General features: G+C 37.1%; 1 protein-coding gene across 6 annotated transcripts in view; it reads left to right on the forward strand.

The window, feature by feature from the left end:
- The window catches only part of LOC140850800 (putative ion channel POLLUX-like 2), a 64,938-nt gene that overhangs the window by 9,842 nt on the left and 36,967 nt on the right, over positions 1-18,129 (forward strand). For 5 of the 6 annotated variants that reach the window (XR_012139648.1, XR_012139649.1, XM_073253712.1 and 2 more), the window contains exons 3-4: positions 3,561-3,829; positions 16,499-16,570. Coding sequence is in view for 4 of the 6 variants with exons in the window: in XM_073253712.1 (XP_073109813.1) it covers positions 3,561-3,829; positions 16,499-16,570 (341 nt within the window). In the remaining 2 variants the exon portion in view is untranslated. The remainder of the gene's footprint in view (positions 1-3,560; positions 3,830-16,498; positions 16,571-18,129) is intronic. The other variant, XM_073253713.1, reaches the window with a different exon arrangement.

Consider the following 18,129-nt stretch of genomic DNA (forward strand, 5'->3'; position numbering starts at 1 on the left):
ACCTATGCATGGCATCCCGCTTGCCCCACCTTTGTCTTGTGTTGGACGTACATCGATCCACCATGTCTTGTGGATGACTCGTGTTGGGAGACTGCTGATCCAAGGAGGAAGGGCCCTAGGAGGTTAGGACTCTGTTCTCCTGATCCATGTGGAAGAAGGAAAGCCTTCGGGAACTCTTGAAGTCTCAATCCACCACTTGGCTTCTTTTTTCTTTTCTTTTTTTTTTTTTAGTGCAGCCAGAAACCGAGAGAAAGAGAGGAAGAGAGACAGAAATAGAGAAAACAAAGGATAGAAAGAAGTAGTAAAAAGGAAAGAAGGAAGAAATGAAAGAAGTAAGAAATGAAAGAAAGGAAGGAAAGAAGGAAGAAAAGGAAAGAAAGGAAGAGAAGAAGGGAAGAAAGGAACTAAGAAGAAAAGAAAGAAAGGAAGGAAGGAAGAAAAGAAAGAGGAAGAAAAAGAAAAGAAAGGAAGGAAGAACAAAAAGGAAGAGAGGAAGGAATGAAAGAAAGAAGAAAGGAAAGAAAGAAGACAAAAGAAACAAAGCAAAGAAGAAATTCAAAAAAGAAAGGAAAGAAGGGGAGAGAGATGGAGGGTACTTATCAAGATGATTGACTGGGAGAGTCACTAGGACGGGGCAGGATATGGGGTGTCCCGTTCCTTGAAGAAACTGGGATACCCATGTCCCATGTGATTTAAAACCTGGCTTAGGTATATATTAACCCCTATCATGTTTTGGAACTCACTTTGAAACTGAAACATCAAAACAAAAGGTGAAGGCTCCAAAAGTAGATATATACTTCGTTCCTGCTTTAATTGCAAAACTTTAATTTCTAATGAATCTTTTTTAGCTTCTTGGGAAAAGAAACCCACAACATTTTTGTCAAATGCCCATATTTTAGTCATTCAAGTTGTGCTGTGAATGTTACTTGACAAGAGATTAACAGTCATTGCTTTAGCTCCAAATCAAATTTATATTGGTGAATTATGTCCACAGATGCTGCTGTAGGGTTCATAATCATTACTATAGTGCAAGGTTCACCATCTCGGTACTAAACCCTATACCGATACCATCCTATTATAGTGTTGATATGTGGTAAAATATGAGATGGCGAGGCTTATCAAGTATTCGATATGGTATAAAACTGCTTAGTGGTTCGGTATTGGTGCACTAAAATATGCCTAGTACATCACAGTATTGATTGGTATGGCAAACCTTGCTTTGGTGCTTGATATAGGTAGCGTTTGATTATGACTCCTGCTCTTTGGCTGTGGCTTGTGCTTCTTGATTTGCTTCATTTTTTAATAAAGATACTTTATTCATTTTAGTATAAAATAAAATGCCCAAAATTGCTGTTCTTTCTACCTTCAAAAGAATGGGGCAGACTTTTTTCTTTTTGCTTACAAGCAATTTGGAATTAACTTACTGTTATCATTCAGCAGCTAGAGAAGATTTAGGCTAAGGAGTTTTGAGTCATCATCCTTAAAGAATAAGTAAATTTTTGTGGTTCCTATTAAAACCTTCTAACTTGAGCAATATTTTGCTGGACACACATGCTTTACTTTTTCTGTTGAAGAGCCATGTTTTATGTTGGTGATGCATTGTCAGACATTGGGGTAATGAAATATTTCCTTTTTCCATGTTCTTGAGCGTATTATGTTAGCATTAGATAGCTTTGGCAAGTTTGTGAAATCTGAGTATCTAGTTTCTTATTCTTGAAACTGGTCACATCTTGGAGTAGCTATAGTGACTGGTGTTAACAATGGTGGAAGTATGATAGGCACACTCACAAATTCCTACAGAAGCACTGAGATGGTGGGATAATGGAGGAGTATATAAGTGAAGAAGACTGAAAATATCCCTCATTATTAGCTTAATAGTACTTTCATAATTCATTTATTGGGAACTGGATTCCATGCACATATAATAACTCAGGGTATTTTCTAGCCTATCGTCTTATCTAGAAATGAGATTATAATTCATTTGCCAAGAGGTCAACCATGCCTTGCTAATATGACTCTCCAGGTTCTTCTCCATGCTGAAATCACCATGCAACTGCTATGTTTAATGCAATTCTAAAACATTCCTACTCCACCTTCCAAGTATGCCCACACGAAAAATACACCAATTACTGCAAGTCACTAGTTTTCGTAACTGGCCCTTTGGTATTTGGGTTATGCAATCCTCTAATGAGTTTACTCTGCAAGTGGCCGATAAATTTTTCATGATTACCAATGAGAATATATGAGTTGTCGGAAATGGGACTCACCACATGACCAAGAATAATATTTAGATCTGTTAAAAGGTCGATGATATAGTAAAATCTGGTGCTGATGTTTCTTCAAAATAGTACGGATGAAGTTTTATTGGAATACAAAAATTGAATGTACTATGTCTCAAAAAATGTTTGCTTCATTTTCTGATCAAAGCACAAGAGTTAATGCTACACAACGCATATCACTTATGGGCTGGATAGCATTTTTACCTTTATTTTCAGGGTCCGGTACAAGGTACTTTTTATAGTTGGGGGGATTATGTGCTAATGGTTGGATCAAGATGTGGTGAAAATTTTCTTCTAGGAATTGCTTCAATATCATTACCCTAGATCACTTAAAATTTTGGTGTATAGGGTTTTAAATGACACATGAGGGGTCCAATTAAGGGTTAATTGACGTGCACCTAATACCCTTGTTTTGAAACTTAATGTTGGAATTCTGAGCTGTTCTGCATTGTTGCTGTCACTCTGAGAGGGAAATTATGCGGCTGACATGGGCCTAGACTTGTGAGAAATAAGGTAGTGTCAGTAGCATGGCTGGCTTTATTGGGTCTTTTAGTCCACTGCGTGGGCTTGCTCCAGCATATGTCAGCGTTGCAAGGGAGCAGGACTCTATTCCTATTAGGATTTTGAACAAGAGGGATTGATTTAGGTTTGGCTTCTATAAATAAAAGAGTCCCTTGGCATAGTAACATCTCTTTCTTTCAGGCCTGATAGGAAAATCATTAAGCAATTTTATTGTGGCCGAATTGTCGTTCCAAGTGGGAGTTTGTTGCTCGAGTAAGAGTTGGTGGCCTGGTTTGTGCATCGATGATATTAGGTTGCATAATATAGTTTTTCTGCTCCTATTCTTAGTACTGTGCTTTTACATCCATTCATCAAAGCAGCATCATAAAATGGTCCCCAAGCACCAACACAAAGTACATTGCAGCCAGTATGATGCAATGAAACTTGAATACTATTTACCTTTAAATTAGTAAAATATTTTGGTTTTGCCTGTGGACATATTGTCTTTAGAAATCAAATATTTTTCCTGTGAATACATTTTCTTGAGAAGAGTCATCCTGGTAATACAAAAGTTGCATGCGATACTCAAAGATCTCATATACATGTATGCACACACTTATTCCAATATAACTTCAGGAATCCTAATGGTTAGATGTTTGAACAATTACTTGAAGAAGATATGCTTTTGGAAGCCAGCTTGTCAGTGAACTGAAGCTACATCTTGTGCACTTTAAATCCATATTATCCTTTTCTGACCTATTATATTGGATAATATTGCAGGGGTTCCAAATTAGAATCTTCTTGCAATGCATGCAATTCTACTTCATATCCAGATTGGCATGCTTAAGTTGCATGCATTGGATGAAAACTCTTCAGACATTGCCATCATTTGGCAGTTCAAGTTTGCCATTTGCTTGTGTGTCTAATTCCATCAATAAACCTGTTCCACTTCAGTTGGATGTATCTTTTCCATCATTTCAAGAGATCAAATGGAGTATCTCTCGATTCTATTATTTATTCAACATGCAGCTTGAACGAAATATTGGCACGTAAGTCTTGTGAATCTGCCTGTGACTGCATACTTTTTAGTATTTGCGAATGCAATATTAAATTTTAAATCATGAAGATGGTTTCACCTCATTTTATTGCTTAGCTGTAAATTACATAAATACTACCGGTTTCCTGTTCTTATACTACCTGACTGGAGTATGGATGCAGCAGGATGTGACCACAACTTCTGTTCAAAGGGATTTACCAGATTAAAATTTTTCTCATTTATGCTGGAATTATTTTAACTCAGTTCTGAACAAGCTAATAATTTTACCACTGAAAAGTAGTTGTATAATATTATCAGAATTGTTTTAGTTTTGATGTGTTATTACTGACTTGAATTTAGATGTTAATGATTAAACTCCTTCCTGCCATCTTTTCAATCAACTGTTTTTTGTAATTTATTGTAAGCCTATACCTCGAATACTGTCATGCTTTCTCAAACCCTAATGAAATTGGGAAAGGGGTAGGTATTTGCCAGATCAGCATTGCTGGAGGGGCAATATCATGCAATGGGAAATTAAAACCTAATATTTTAGTTCTTATGGTCCAAAACATTCTTATCAATGATTTAAGCCCCGGCGGGACGGGGGCCATCCCATCCCGTCTCGTTCCTTTGAGTTTCCAGCACCAGGGACGAGTGCGGGACCCCGAAACGCTTGTCCGGCCTCCATCCCAGCCGTCCCAGCTTCATCCCGCTCGGATCAAGCATTGATATGGCCGTCCTGATCGAGCCCCAATGTGGGCTTTCGTTGCTGGTGCCGATGATGAGGGAGAATGGCCCATTCATTGCCGGAAAGGGGAGAAGAATGAAGGAGAAGATCATACTAACCTTGCCGACTTCTCCTTTCTCCGCTGGTGCGTTGGCATTGGCGTCGTCGTCGTCGGAAGCATGGGCATGCCGGATGGAGGACACCTCAGGATGGAGAAGAGAGGAGGGAGAGGAAAGGGGAGGATGCCGATGGCAAGCAAACTGAGACGGAGGAGGAAGACCGGAGGAGAAAGGAGCAGAGGAGTCTTGGTCGCTTGGCGCGGAGGGGAAGAAGAATCTTGATCGCTCAGTGCGGAGGGGAAGGAAAGGTGTTTTAAGGCTGTTCGATCATGCACCGCAGATAAAACTTAGGGATACCGTGGCGTCTTCAAAGCCGTGGGATGAGATCAAGGAGAAATTATTGCATGCACCAAGTGAACAGGGCAAATCCCGAAGCATATGCACGGTGGGTAGCGTGCAATCAGGAATCGATGAAATACAAGAGGTAGCATGGCGTGGCATGTTATCCACTGTGGGATTTGAGACGGTCCAATTTTATTCAGAATAATATATAAAATAATATATAAATTAAATGACAAACAAAACATTGCATGGGATGATGGGGTTGGCGTTGAAAGGGTCGGATCAAAATTTATCAAAAAAAATAAAAAAAATATACTGGGACGCCCGATCGAGACGGCCAGCGGGATGGGGCGGGATGTGGGGCGTCCCTTTCTAGCCAAAAATCGGGATGCCCTCGTCCCACGGGATTTCAAACCTTGATCCTTATACAATTGTTATACTGAACCACCTAAATATTAATGAACTAATGAAATTTAGTAGTGATATTTTACAGAAATGAAATATTGATGGAAGATTTTGTTTATCATCATTGGCCATTTATTATGATGTTAAAAAATGTGAGGAGTAAGCATCAAAGTAATGTCACATGAGGGCATTAGTCTTATATGTAGAGTGCATATAACCTATGCAGACTACAGGATATAAATAGTGAATGTTTGAACACTTACGATGGGGTTTGGTGACCCAAATAGAATCACCAGTGATCCTGAGTGGTCTAATCCCTAGTGATCAAAGATCACTATGTATGATTTGGCATGATCCAGTGATTAAAAATCTCTAGATATCCACAAGCAACCTGTTTGGTATTCCATGGGTATCCAAAATCACTAACTATATAATACTAAAACTACCCCTTATATATTCCATAAAAATATATTTCTTAATAATATAAAATATATTATAATAAAATATTAATATATTTGTTAATATATTCAATAAAAATATATTATTAGTCCTACAAATTATTAATCCTATGAAAATATATTAATTATTATTATAGAATTTATATTTATATTTATAATTATACTATATTATTTATTAATACTAATATTATTTTAATTAAAAAATAAGGTAAATAGAAGTAATATATTAAATAATTTGATTATATAAATATATAGTACAATTAGATATTTCTATTTTCTACTCTAATTAAAAATTATCATTTAATCATAATATGACAATAATATGATTAATAATATATTATATATAATATATCGCAAATATAATAAATCATATCAATATAATATAATATCAGATATATAATATTGATATAATATACTAACGGTACATTGATATACCATTTTTTCATTAAACTGAGAGGTATTTTTGTAGTCAAATTTTAGCTCTAGATCACTATATGAGGTTGATCTTAGATACCTGACCTTAAGGATAGGTATCCCATCGTTGGGTTGGGCAGTGTTTTGAGGAGTGTAAGTGATTTGGGATCACCATCATGCATGATCATCATGGTGCAACTAAACGCAGTGATCTCATCATCGCCATCCACATCACTCTTAATCTTGGATTGATCACCCATACCAAACGCCCCCTTTTGTTATGCAGTTCATATATACATACAAGGAATCAGAAGTTGAATGGTCAAAGACCTACTAAACATCATCAAGTAAGCTATTCAGCTAATAGAGCTTAGCCGAAAAATGCGAGCTACAGGGTTGCTATTGTTATTGCAATAATTACTAGATCCAAAAAGGCAACTTTAAAATACCAAGTCCACTTAAAAAAGGTCTATCATGAGTCATGACCCTTCATAATCACTTTGAAAAGATTGTATACTAGATGAAGTTAGCTACACAATTCAACAAATAAATGTCCCCCATTATTCAAGAATTTAAATTTTTGTTGAAAAATAAATGACTTTAAAATTATAAAGCATGGATAAAAGAATCACTCGCAAGTTTAGAGGGAGGTTCATAGAAACAAATCTATGCAATTGTGGAATCCCAAAATGAAAATTTTCAAATAAGGAATGGGATACTGTGAATGACGAAAATCATATTTTAAATTTCAAAAAATTCTCAGGTAATTCACATAGTTTCATATTTTCTTATAAGGTCTTGCTTGGTTGTCAGGAATGGAAATCAAAAGTGATCTTTCTATTTCCAATGTATGGATTCCTAGGAATCATTGAGGATGACTGATTCTAATTCCTAGACTTGGATAAGTCTAGGTAATATCTAGTTAATGAAACAAACCTTATATCATATTCCAATCCAAATAAATGTATCATATAACAATTATAGAAAAATATAATATATTAAATTATAGTTCTATCAGTAATGACACAATAATTGCATCTTATAATATTAAAGTATAACAATATATTAGAATTATGATATTGTTACTTATATCCGATCTTTAGTATAATGTATATTAGATAATATAACTATGTTTGTTCAATTGTATAAGAAATATAATTACATATTGCATTGTTTCAAATTACTATCATAATTATCAGAAATTGATATATTAGTTGTATAAATTTGCATTTACATAGTAACATAAAAGATATTATAGTACTACTCATATATGATAAATGATTAGTTACAATGATAAAGAAATTGTGTAAATTTCTTTTTTGCATTAATATATTATATTATTATCTTCTCAAATTATCATTTTATAATAAATATAACACAATATAAATTTGCCCAACATCATAAAATATTTTAGCTTTTAAAATACTACATCTAATGCAACTACTTTTTATTATGTTTTATAAAAATTATAAGTATTTAATATTATCATTCTAACATAGTATTCATATTAAGATAATAAAAATATATAATTGATATTTGAGAATAATGTAATAAGAATTGCTTTCTCTTGCAGTTTTCTTAAAAAAATAAAATTAAAAAAAAGGTGTAAGCTGATTATCAAAGGCAGGACGGCCTAAGGGATAATGCCCTCAAGCTGGTGGGACCTCAGCCATCGCATGTTCAATAGGACTTGGGGCAACTGGGTAGTATGTGTAATGAAGCTCCCCAACATCATCTCCTGAGAGCTTTTTCCAGCCATCATGTCCAAAATAATGCACTGAAAAAATACAATATGCAAATGAGGAAAACAGCCATTAAAATAAAGCACGGAAACCTGCAGCTTCCAAACATAGACATGTGTAATATGTAGAGATTTTGAGGGAACCAATGTGAGTGTATCTAGTTCTGTTTGCACTCTTACAATAATTATTTAATATTCTTTTCTGCATAAAAATGTTGTAATGATAAAATTATTAATGTTAATAAGAGAACAGTTATATATTTGCGATGTTGTAACATTTAATAAAGTAATATTGTCAGTATGAGCATAATATGTTATTAAGTTATTGTACTAATAATATATTTAGCCTAATATACCAAATATTATGTTATATTATATAAATATATGATATAATAAAAGAGAATATTCTTAACCATATAGTTTATGATTCAAGGAGATTCATATCGGCCAGTATTGGTGCCTATTGACCACACCATACCAAACTAGTAACAAATTAATATGCGATATAGGAGGCATACCAAGTATTAGTATGTCCAACTGGTCCTCGTACCGGATGTACCGTCATAGTAGTAGATTGGTACCAATATGGGGTTCAGTACTAAGATGGCGTACTTTGGTTCATATGATTATATAATGTATTTTTCGTATGATATAATATGGTATGTTATATACTATTAGTTTTGTATATTTATCCACTTATTATTATTATTTATGGTAAATAGTTTATATTATTATAATATACATTTAATATATAAAAAATATTAAGTATATAATATGTTAGGAGTTTCTTTTTTTGTTACTCAAACAAATCCAAAATAAAAACCAATCTCTCCTGTTGGTATGGTTTTACCCCTTTTTGTGAGATGGGGTATCCCTGGGATTTGGCATTCCTGCACTGAATGACTTACCAAATAGTGGAACACGCCACTGTGGGAAATTGATACCTGTTGCTACCTCCAGTTCTAGCAAAAGACATAGCTTAAGGCCTCAAAGCCTCATAAATCCTTGTTGCTAATGCATATGAGGCCGCATATACCCTCACCAATAATCCACCTAAGGCCACATAAATCCTTGCTGCTATGTCAATGATGCCACATATACTCTTACTAGTTAAATTAGATGAGGCCACGTAAATCCTTGATGCCCATATAGCTAGGTGTTTGCATATATCCTTATTTGATTATTTGAATTACTTAACATATATCAAGGACTCAAGTTTCGGCAGGACATCCCTTAAGATCCCGAGTGTTGGGACGGTACCTATCACGCCCCATCCCACTAGTATGAGCATGCACGTGATAGACGATTGCACGCCCTATAGGGTTTGACCCATAGGATATGGAAGGCCTGAGAAAAATTACATATAGTGTCAATGTAGGTAAACTAAGATATTAAACTTCCTTAAAATGATAGTCACAAAACAATGTCCAAAATTATTTTCAAACTTGATCTATGTCGACTACATAACATATTATTCCAAAAAGGATCACTTCTAAATCCTAGTTCTATCGCTTATAGACCATGATCCCATTCACACTATTTGTCGGCATTTGAAAAATAAAGTTGAGCTAAAAGCCTAGTAAGTCACCTCTATCTCTAGTTGGATCAAGTATTTTATGCATAAAACATCGATTTCACAATATAAACTTTTCTATTATAAATAAAAGCACGCTGATAAACACAAAATATATGAAGCATGTTTATTCAGCATAACTTTCCAGAAAAATTAATACACCTGATCAAGAAATAAATCTTGCAAATCGATATAGATAAATCATCCAATCTCTTCGAGCCTTTATGACTATGGCCATGATCGGCTTATGGTAATCTTCAAAAGAGACCAACTCCTGACTACAACATATTGTCTATTCGCATGTGCCACTGATCGCCCCACTAAAGGCTCAAAAGGAGACTAGCTCTAAAATCACAAGGAAATATGCCTACGACATTATGTACCAATGATGGTCCACCGATGTGGCTTAGAAGGAAACTAGCTCTTGATTACAACATATTGTCAACTGGCATTTGCTAGTGATTGCCCCCACTGGAGGTCCAAAAGAAGATTAGATCCTAAACCATGTTCATAGTTAGACTAGGGAGCAATACATCACAACTAATAAAATTGACAAATGTTCCCATGTAATTCATGCCCACATAATTCATGTCACGCTTAATCCAAATTTTAGTTGTCTAGCATATACAACATCTAATATAAATATGCATGATCACTATTCATAACTAAATTTCAATACTCAAATTAACATCAAATGCAGGTATACAATTAAGCATTATAAAGCAATTTATATATGTGATATAATGCTAGGATAGAGGTAGTTATTGCCAAGTCGTAAAACAGAATTTCCTCCAAGATGTTCCGCACGACCTAGACAAAAACAATTGACGATTAGGTTCCCTTGAAATCTAAAGCAACCCAAAATTTTCAATTTAAATTTGGGGCATACGAAGGGTCTATAGGTTTGTGGGGTCTACCCATGGTTCCACAATTTGGAACTTTTCCAAGTTAGGGGTTGTGACTCCAGATTTGTTGACTAGTGGCTAGGATCTGGTTGCACGCCCCGAACCTAAATATATCCCTCAGGGTGCCATCTGTCCCTTGATCTAATGATAGTGGGAACAAGGGGGGTTGCAATTTCCTCGATGGTAGGCTTTATCCCCAGAACTTGATGTGCCTCCTAGATTTGGTGTTCCACGCTCTCCTTGATTTATGGAATTGAGTAATTCGGGTTACAGTAAGAACCAAAGAAAGATAGAGGGAGAGATGGAGAGATAAAATTTTGATCAGCCCTATGCCGTCCATCCAAGTGAGAGAGAACTCGAAAGAGAGCGGAGATAGAATTAAAAAGAGGAAGAGATGGAAAGAGGAAGTGAGAGACAACAAAATGAAATGGAGATGAGGTGGCGGTGGTGCTGAGGTTCAGGTGGAAGGGTGGTTTACAACTGGCAGACGATGGTCAATAGGCTATGATTTGCGGCGACTATAGGTGGCGGTGAATGGCTAGAAGCAAGGTTTTGAATATCCGTATCGATGGCCGTTCTAGTAGGCCGGCGGCACGGTTCGGCATGGCCCCATATCGGATCGGACTGGCACGAACCGATGAAGGGAAGGGACAAATCGGGGAGAAGGAAAAGAGAGACAGAGAGGAAAAGAAAGGAAGAGAGAGAGAAGGGGAGGGAAGGAGGTTGAGGCGGCGGAGACACTGCTGGTGGCCACCTGAGGGCTGTGCAGGCCCTTGGAGGGCCGCGGTGACCACCGTGGCTCCGCATCATCTGCGGGAGAAAAGAGAGAAGAGAGAGGGGGGAGGGGGAAGAATCAGACTGAGGGGGGTCCAGAGGAGAGGCCGCCATGGTCGTCGGATGGTGTAAACACTACCTTCGGCTCCATGGCTTTGAAACAGGGGGCTCTTTAAAAATGCCTCCTATTTTATGGGTTTTTTTAAAAAGCCTGACAATAGTGAAGCCGGCAATAGGTTTGCCGGCTTCATTATTTTTGAGTTTTTTAAAAAAGCATTGAAAGTCAGAAAATCGATTACTGACTTCACTGTTTTTAAATTTTTTTAAAAAGTTCTTAAAAAGTGAAGCCAGCAAACCAAGTGCCGGCTTCACTGTTCATCTCTTTTTTTAAAAAAGGGTTGATGTGTGAACAGGGGTGGTCGCCCCTGTTTCGTGGTCGCGACTCCGCCCACACTGCTTTCGTCGCCCAGTGGCCACAATGGCCACCCGAAGACCTCTGATGCCCCCTCCGCTGTCCTGTCCTCCCGTCTTTGGCGGTCTCCCCCTCTCTCTTTCTCGCTCATTGCAGCAGTCCTATCAGGCGAATCGAGCCGTGGAGGCTTCCGCAGCCCTCCGACAGCCATAGAGGGCCACTGCCGGCCTTTCCCTCTCCCCCTCTCTCTTCCTTTGTTTCCTTTTCTTTCTTTTCTGGCACCGGCATGTGCTGTTTTTTCTGTCGGAATCATCCCGATTCTCCGCCGATCCAGTTCGGCGTGCCCCAAACCGTCCGGTTCGGGATGGTTCTGAAAATCATGGCCAGAAGTGTTAGAATGTAGGTTGGAAGGAAAAAGAAAAGAGGAGAACATGAGAGGCGGTCATTGCTTAAACCATGGTGGAGGTAGGCTAGCGATGACATCAATGGCATAGATTAGAGTTTCAACCTCTGGCAAGGGTTGCGATAGCTACAACATCAGTGATGGTTGACGACTAGAGAAAGCAAAAATGGGGAAAAGAAAGCAGAAACAAGGGCTTCCCTGTTCGTTTAGAGAAGAAGGATGGCAGAGGGGGTTGTGGCTTACCAATGTCGAGGAGGGTGGGAGAGAGGGAGGTGGTTGGTGAGGATGCGGTGGCCAGGCCGCAGTGGCAAGGCATGGAGGAAGGAGAGGCAGTGATGGTGTTTGGTTTAGTGGGAGGCAGCATAGCCCTTCCTCAATTCAAATTGTAGACGGGGAGAAAGAAATAGCAGCGAGGCAACAATCTTGTGCCCTCTGCTTTCTAGTGCATCTTGATGTGTGAAGATATGCGATTGAGCAAAGGGGGAAGTCTGCCTTCTTGTCAAGCAGCCAAAGTAGGACAAGCCAGCCTGGAAGAAGGGCTAGTCAGCTCAAAATTGGATTGACGGGATACAATTGGCTTCCCAGTCGATCTAGAAGGAGGCAGCAGGGCCTCTGTGTTCCTCTCTCATTGGCAACCAAATATGGCATGATGGTGGGAAAAAACAAAGGAAATAGGGGAGGAAACCTTCCCTCCCTGGTTTCGGGCTACTATAGGACTGTCCTAGCGTTGTCCCAGCATCCTGATTAGCATATCTTAGGACATCCCTTGTTCTAAGGTCGGGACAGAATGGGATGGTAGTGCATCTCATTCTAGGAAAACTGGGATAGCTTCGTCCCACAAGATTTGAAACCTTGGCTTATATATATATTTATTTGTCATTCAAATGAGGCCACTCACCAGTCACCTAACTAGGGGCCCATTTGTTATTTTAAACTATGTCGCCCTTTTTGGATTTAATAGAAACTCGCGAATGCCATACAAAATGATTGTTAATAGCTTCAATGGAAAAACACAAACATAGGAGATGTAATGTGTCTAGACTCTAGAATTTCAAGTTGGAATTGATAAATACTAGTGTAGAAATATCAATTTGAAAACTTGAAATTCAAAATTTCAAGGTAGATTCCATAAACAGTTACCAACATAGTACTGACAAAGCTAAGGAAGAGTAAGTCAAAAGCATTTGCAACTAATTGAAGATTTCAAAATTCTAAAACCAAATCCAATTGTAGAACTCAAACATCTAAAGAAACCTATATTTTGGTAATAACCATATGGTTTAGAATCTTTAGATCTTCTAAGCAGCACATAAAATTGGATTTGACTGCAATTTTTAAAAAGCAAAAGCAATTCTAACTTTCCAAAGTCCAGGTTTTAAAACAACTAAGGCTGGAAACTTGGAATTATTAGGATTCGATAATGCAAATTAAAACATAAATTCAAGATAGCATGGCAGTGTTACTCAGAAAGGAAATCATAGATTTTGAAAATAGCATGTGATTTAGAATTTCAAAATGGTGGACAAGCTTAAAAGTGACTTACTGACTTTGATACTTGAAAAAAAGACCAAAGAAATTTTAATGAAAAGTCTAGAGCAAAGCTTTCATACGATATGGTGCAATATAAATCAATAAGGTTCTTGTTAAGAGTTCCAACTTCCCTTTTTCTTTCTTGTCTTTGAGAAGCTCACACGTATTTTCCCTTCCCTGTAGCTTGCCCTCCTTAGCCCCTATTTATAGGCTAGGCAGGTGATTCTCATGCTCAAGTCAGTCCCTCATAGATTGGTTGGTATGGTGGCTGGTTGGCAGGGCTAGTTAGATATGCTAGTGACTTAGCAAGCACGTTGCTAATGACTGATGAAAACTACTAAGTACTAAAAATAGAACTCCTATTTACTTAAGATATTATATGTAAACAACGGAGTATTCCCTCCCAATTCAAGTTCAATAAAGAAACTGAAGAATTCAAATTTCAGGAGAATAAAATGTTGATTTCTCAGCTTCAGTTCAAATTCCAAATTTGAGGTGAGGTTAGTATTTTAACTTTTAAATGCTAAAATATTTTCTCAAATATTATGATATCATAAATTTTAATATGCCCAAAAATCAATAAAAACCAAAAGCCAAAAGTTCAATAAGAAAAGTCATATATTTTGGTCTCTAACACATATCACCTATTACAATACAATTCAACATATTATGCATCAAGAAGACAGTTTGTATTCCAATCTCACCCCCATAAACTCTCTCTCTCTCTCTCTCTCTCTCTCTCTCTCTCTCTCTCTCTCTCTCTCTTCACACACACACACACACACACACATCCTTGAGTATATGACAAGCTATTACAATATATATAACGATCATTCTCTCAAAGTCTTGGAGGTTGAAACACATGGGCTTTGCCATGAAAATTTTAAAATGATTGTTACGATTATAGTAGATGAACCAAAGAAAAGGAAAAAAGTAGACAAGATGTGTAAAGAATAAGATATAAGAGTTTGTGTATAGACATGAAAATATCCATTTTATTGGCATAAAAGAAATTCTGTCTAGGGCCTATCTCCAATAAGACAATTATCAGATATAAAACAAATAAACCTACAAGCAGTATCTCAAACTTTCTTCTTTCTCGTTTTGCTCTTCTTATCTTGTTACTACTGCACCTTTAAAAAGTTCTTCGTGCTCGTTTGATGTTGTACTTTTTTTTTGCTTTGACCATTTATCCTTTTCTCTTTGCCCCACCATGTTTATCTCCAGTAGCAAATGAAACAATTTGATTGGGAAAGTCGTTTGTTTGTGCCCATTAAGGAAAATACATTGGTTTATCATGTATTGACTTTCTAAGGTTAAAAGGGATGCATCTTTATCCACTGGAAGCAAGGGATATCAGAATCCAAATTAAAATATCTCAACTAGATAGGCAGTTTATCAGATTCAAAGCAAGGTTTTAAAACTGATGGAAGGGGACTTGGTACGAGTGTACCCTACCATTCTAGAAGAAAACCGGCATCGGTGTACAGTGATCAGTACTGGACTTATGCAGTCCCATACCGTGTATCAGTATTTGGTACCATACCATTTCGATAAAGACCAGTACAAGATCCAGTCCTAGTATCCGAAAATGTGATTGTAAACGTGATTTAGAGGGCCCAATGAATGTTCACTAGAAACCACAAAAAGGGGAAAAAAAAACTTGAGACCTAGTCATGGCTATTTAGGTTGAGATGGAGGACGCAGGGGGTTGGGAAGAAGTGTTGCTGGTTGGAGCTGCTTGGCAATTTTGTCACTTGCTTGGCATGGGGGATTTTATGTATCACATTCTGGTGGCATGTTGGTCTGACAATTAAGGTAAGTTTTGTGCTGAGCCATGACACTCTTGGCATAGACTAGCATTGTGGCATACCAAGCACGAGTACAGCTGGTGTCACGTCCGTGTCATGCTCAGATATGCACTAGCATGATATTTACTGTGCATACTATTTTGTAAATAATCTGCACTTGAATCCACAACATGGAGTCACTAGTAGATTGGGCGGGGGCATGGGGTGGGGGAGAGGAGGAGAGGAAGAGGAAGAGAGGAGTTGGGCATGAGACATGAATGTTGTGGGGCTAGAATTTTATTTTAATTCCTAGAGAGTTGTCACTTGGCTACATAGAACTATGCCTAACCCTTCTATGGGATATCATATTAACACTTTCTTCAAGAATTTGCTATTGCTTGAAGTTCTCCATACATTTTCTTGATACCTGCCAGATGTGAGAATCATGAAAAGGGAAAATGATTCTCATTCTTGAGCCTCTTCCTGCCAAAGAAACATAGCCTCATGATATCCAGGAATGAAGATAAAAATGAATAGTAATATCTTCATTCATAGCATATTGGCATAAAATATGTTAAATCTTAAAACAGAATGCTGATAAGGTGAATTCTCTTTTCCTCCTTGGACCCAAAAGCATCGTTAACCATCCTTTTCAGATATTGGATGATACCCTTCTTTGTTCTCCAATTGCTGAAAATTAAATGACATAAGCAGTTAAGTACTCTTTAAATAATAGACACACGTTTTGAACTTTGACATTGATGTTTACATAATTTGATTGGAATGATGAGGTTTAATAAGTTCTGGATTTCATAGCTGATACTGTCACTAATTTTTCATTTCACACTAACTATATTAAATAAAAATGTGGTTCACCATAGTAAAAAGAAGTTTCTCTGTATTTTTTTAAGATACTCTCATGGCCTTACCGGGGTCATTTTTTTATTAAACTACACATTTCAAGAAATTTATCATTTATTTGAGTCAATTTCTAAATATTTGCTTTACCAATATACGTAATTTGTAGTTCTTGACTTCATGACTGGTAAAATTCATCTACCAGATCCATTATGGTTAGGGATAATGCTTGTTTCTTGTGATTATAGCCATCTATGTGCAATTATAATGATATTTTATACATGATTGTAGGATTTTTGTTGCGTTATTGGTGGCATGTTTCTCATTTGTTGTTGTTGGAGGTCTCCTATTTTACAAGTTAAGGTAACCAACTGCGTTTTGCATTCTCTAATGATATATATTTTTGTCCTAAGAGGAATCTCTCAGAATATTGATTCTCTTTTAAATGCATGACTGATTGTCTTCATTATGCTTGCTTTAGTTGTACATGTTGGAACTATTGTACATTATGTTCCTCAATGGTTCAATCATTAATATTTGAGGTTTTCTATTTTAGATGTGTGTGTATGATGCTTTTCCCCTTGCAGTATCTTTTTATGGAAAATGTTTATCATCACACATACTGCTTGTTAGAGAAGGATTAATTCTCAATAGTTGTCACTTCCTGACCTAATGGTACATGTCGAGAGAAGTGGCAATCCACCACACATGCATGGGGCTTGGCCCGCGAGCATGCAAGGTGGCCACCTGCTAACAAAGCAATAGACCAATTCTAACAACCAACCAATGTAAGCAAGTTTCGAAATTCCTCAATTAATACTTTGAGTTGGCCACATGTTAATCACACAAATCCACATACTTAACTGACATAACAAATCCTCAAAAGCATCAAGTTTAAACAAGTTCTACAAAACCACAATATCAAGGGGTTTTTAAAAATAAAAGGTTAAAAACTATAATAGTAGGGCCATGTTCAACTAGATCTAGGACCTTGCTCTAAGCCTTGGACTTAGAAAAAGGGAGAAAGATGAGGCGTAAGTTGAAAGCTTTGTAAGCAACCAACAATTCTAACTAAAGGGATCAAGCAAGTATAACAAAAGTAGCTTGAACAATTTATGGATGCACGATATATGATAGTTTATTTAACAATGGTAGGATGTCCATAATCAGAATTATACATATAAATGCAAGTTGTTATATGCAAATTATTTTTCCAAATCAATGCTCCACATATAATTCGAAAGAATATTTTATGTGCCATCTTTTGAGACCAAAGTTCGATATGCAAATTTTGATTAAACAATTTATGAGCAATTTTCTAGAGCAGTTTTTTTGATTAGAAAACTATGATTATATTATCCCTGTGATATTTGTGGTATAGATCCAGAGTTAGGGGTGGCAAAATGTGACCTGACCCATCAACCTGACCTGCGTTCGACCCATCATAAATAGGTTTGAATCGTAAATAGGTCAACCCGTTTAGACTGTTCAATAATCAGGTCGGATTTAGATTTTACTTTCTCGATCTATTTAACCCATTTAACCCGTTTAGTAATAGGGTCATGTCGGGTAACCATTTTAAATGGATCAATTTTTCTCTCTTAGCCTCATCTCAAGTCCCATGTCTACCACTTTGCCTCAGTCTTGAGCCCCACGTCCATCTTAATCTTGAGGCCTGAGCCTGATTTTAGAAAAACACTAAGTTTCTGAGTCCCGCTCATTCCTCGGGTCGAAGTCTTGCTCATCGCTCTGATCCAGCGTATTTTATGTAAAATTGGATGTGGTTCGCAGGATGGCTTTTTTTTTCCCTATGCCTTCACAAAGTTCACGTGAAGTTGAACGGGACAGGCGCACTAAAGCATGGGCGGTCCCCATGACGATGTTTTAAATGCCATGATACACATGGCAAATGACCATCATAA

The sequence above is a fragment of the Elaeis guineensis genome, chromosome 3 (genome assembly GCF_000442705.2).
Source record: "Elaeis guineensis isolate ETL-2024a chromosome 3, EG11, whole genome shotgun sequence".
NCBI lineage: Eukaryota > Viridiplantae > Streptophyta > Magnoliopsida > Arecales > Arecaceae > Elaeis > Elaeis guineensis.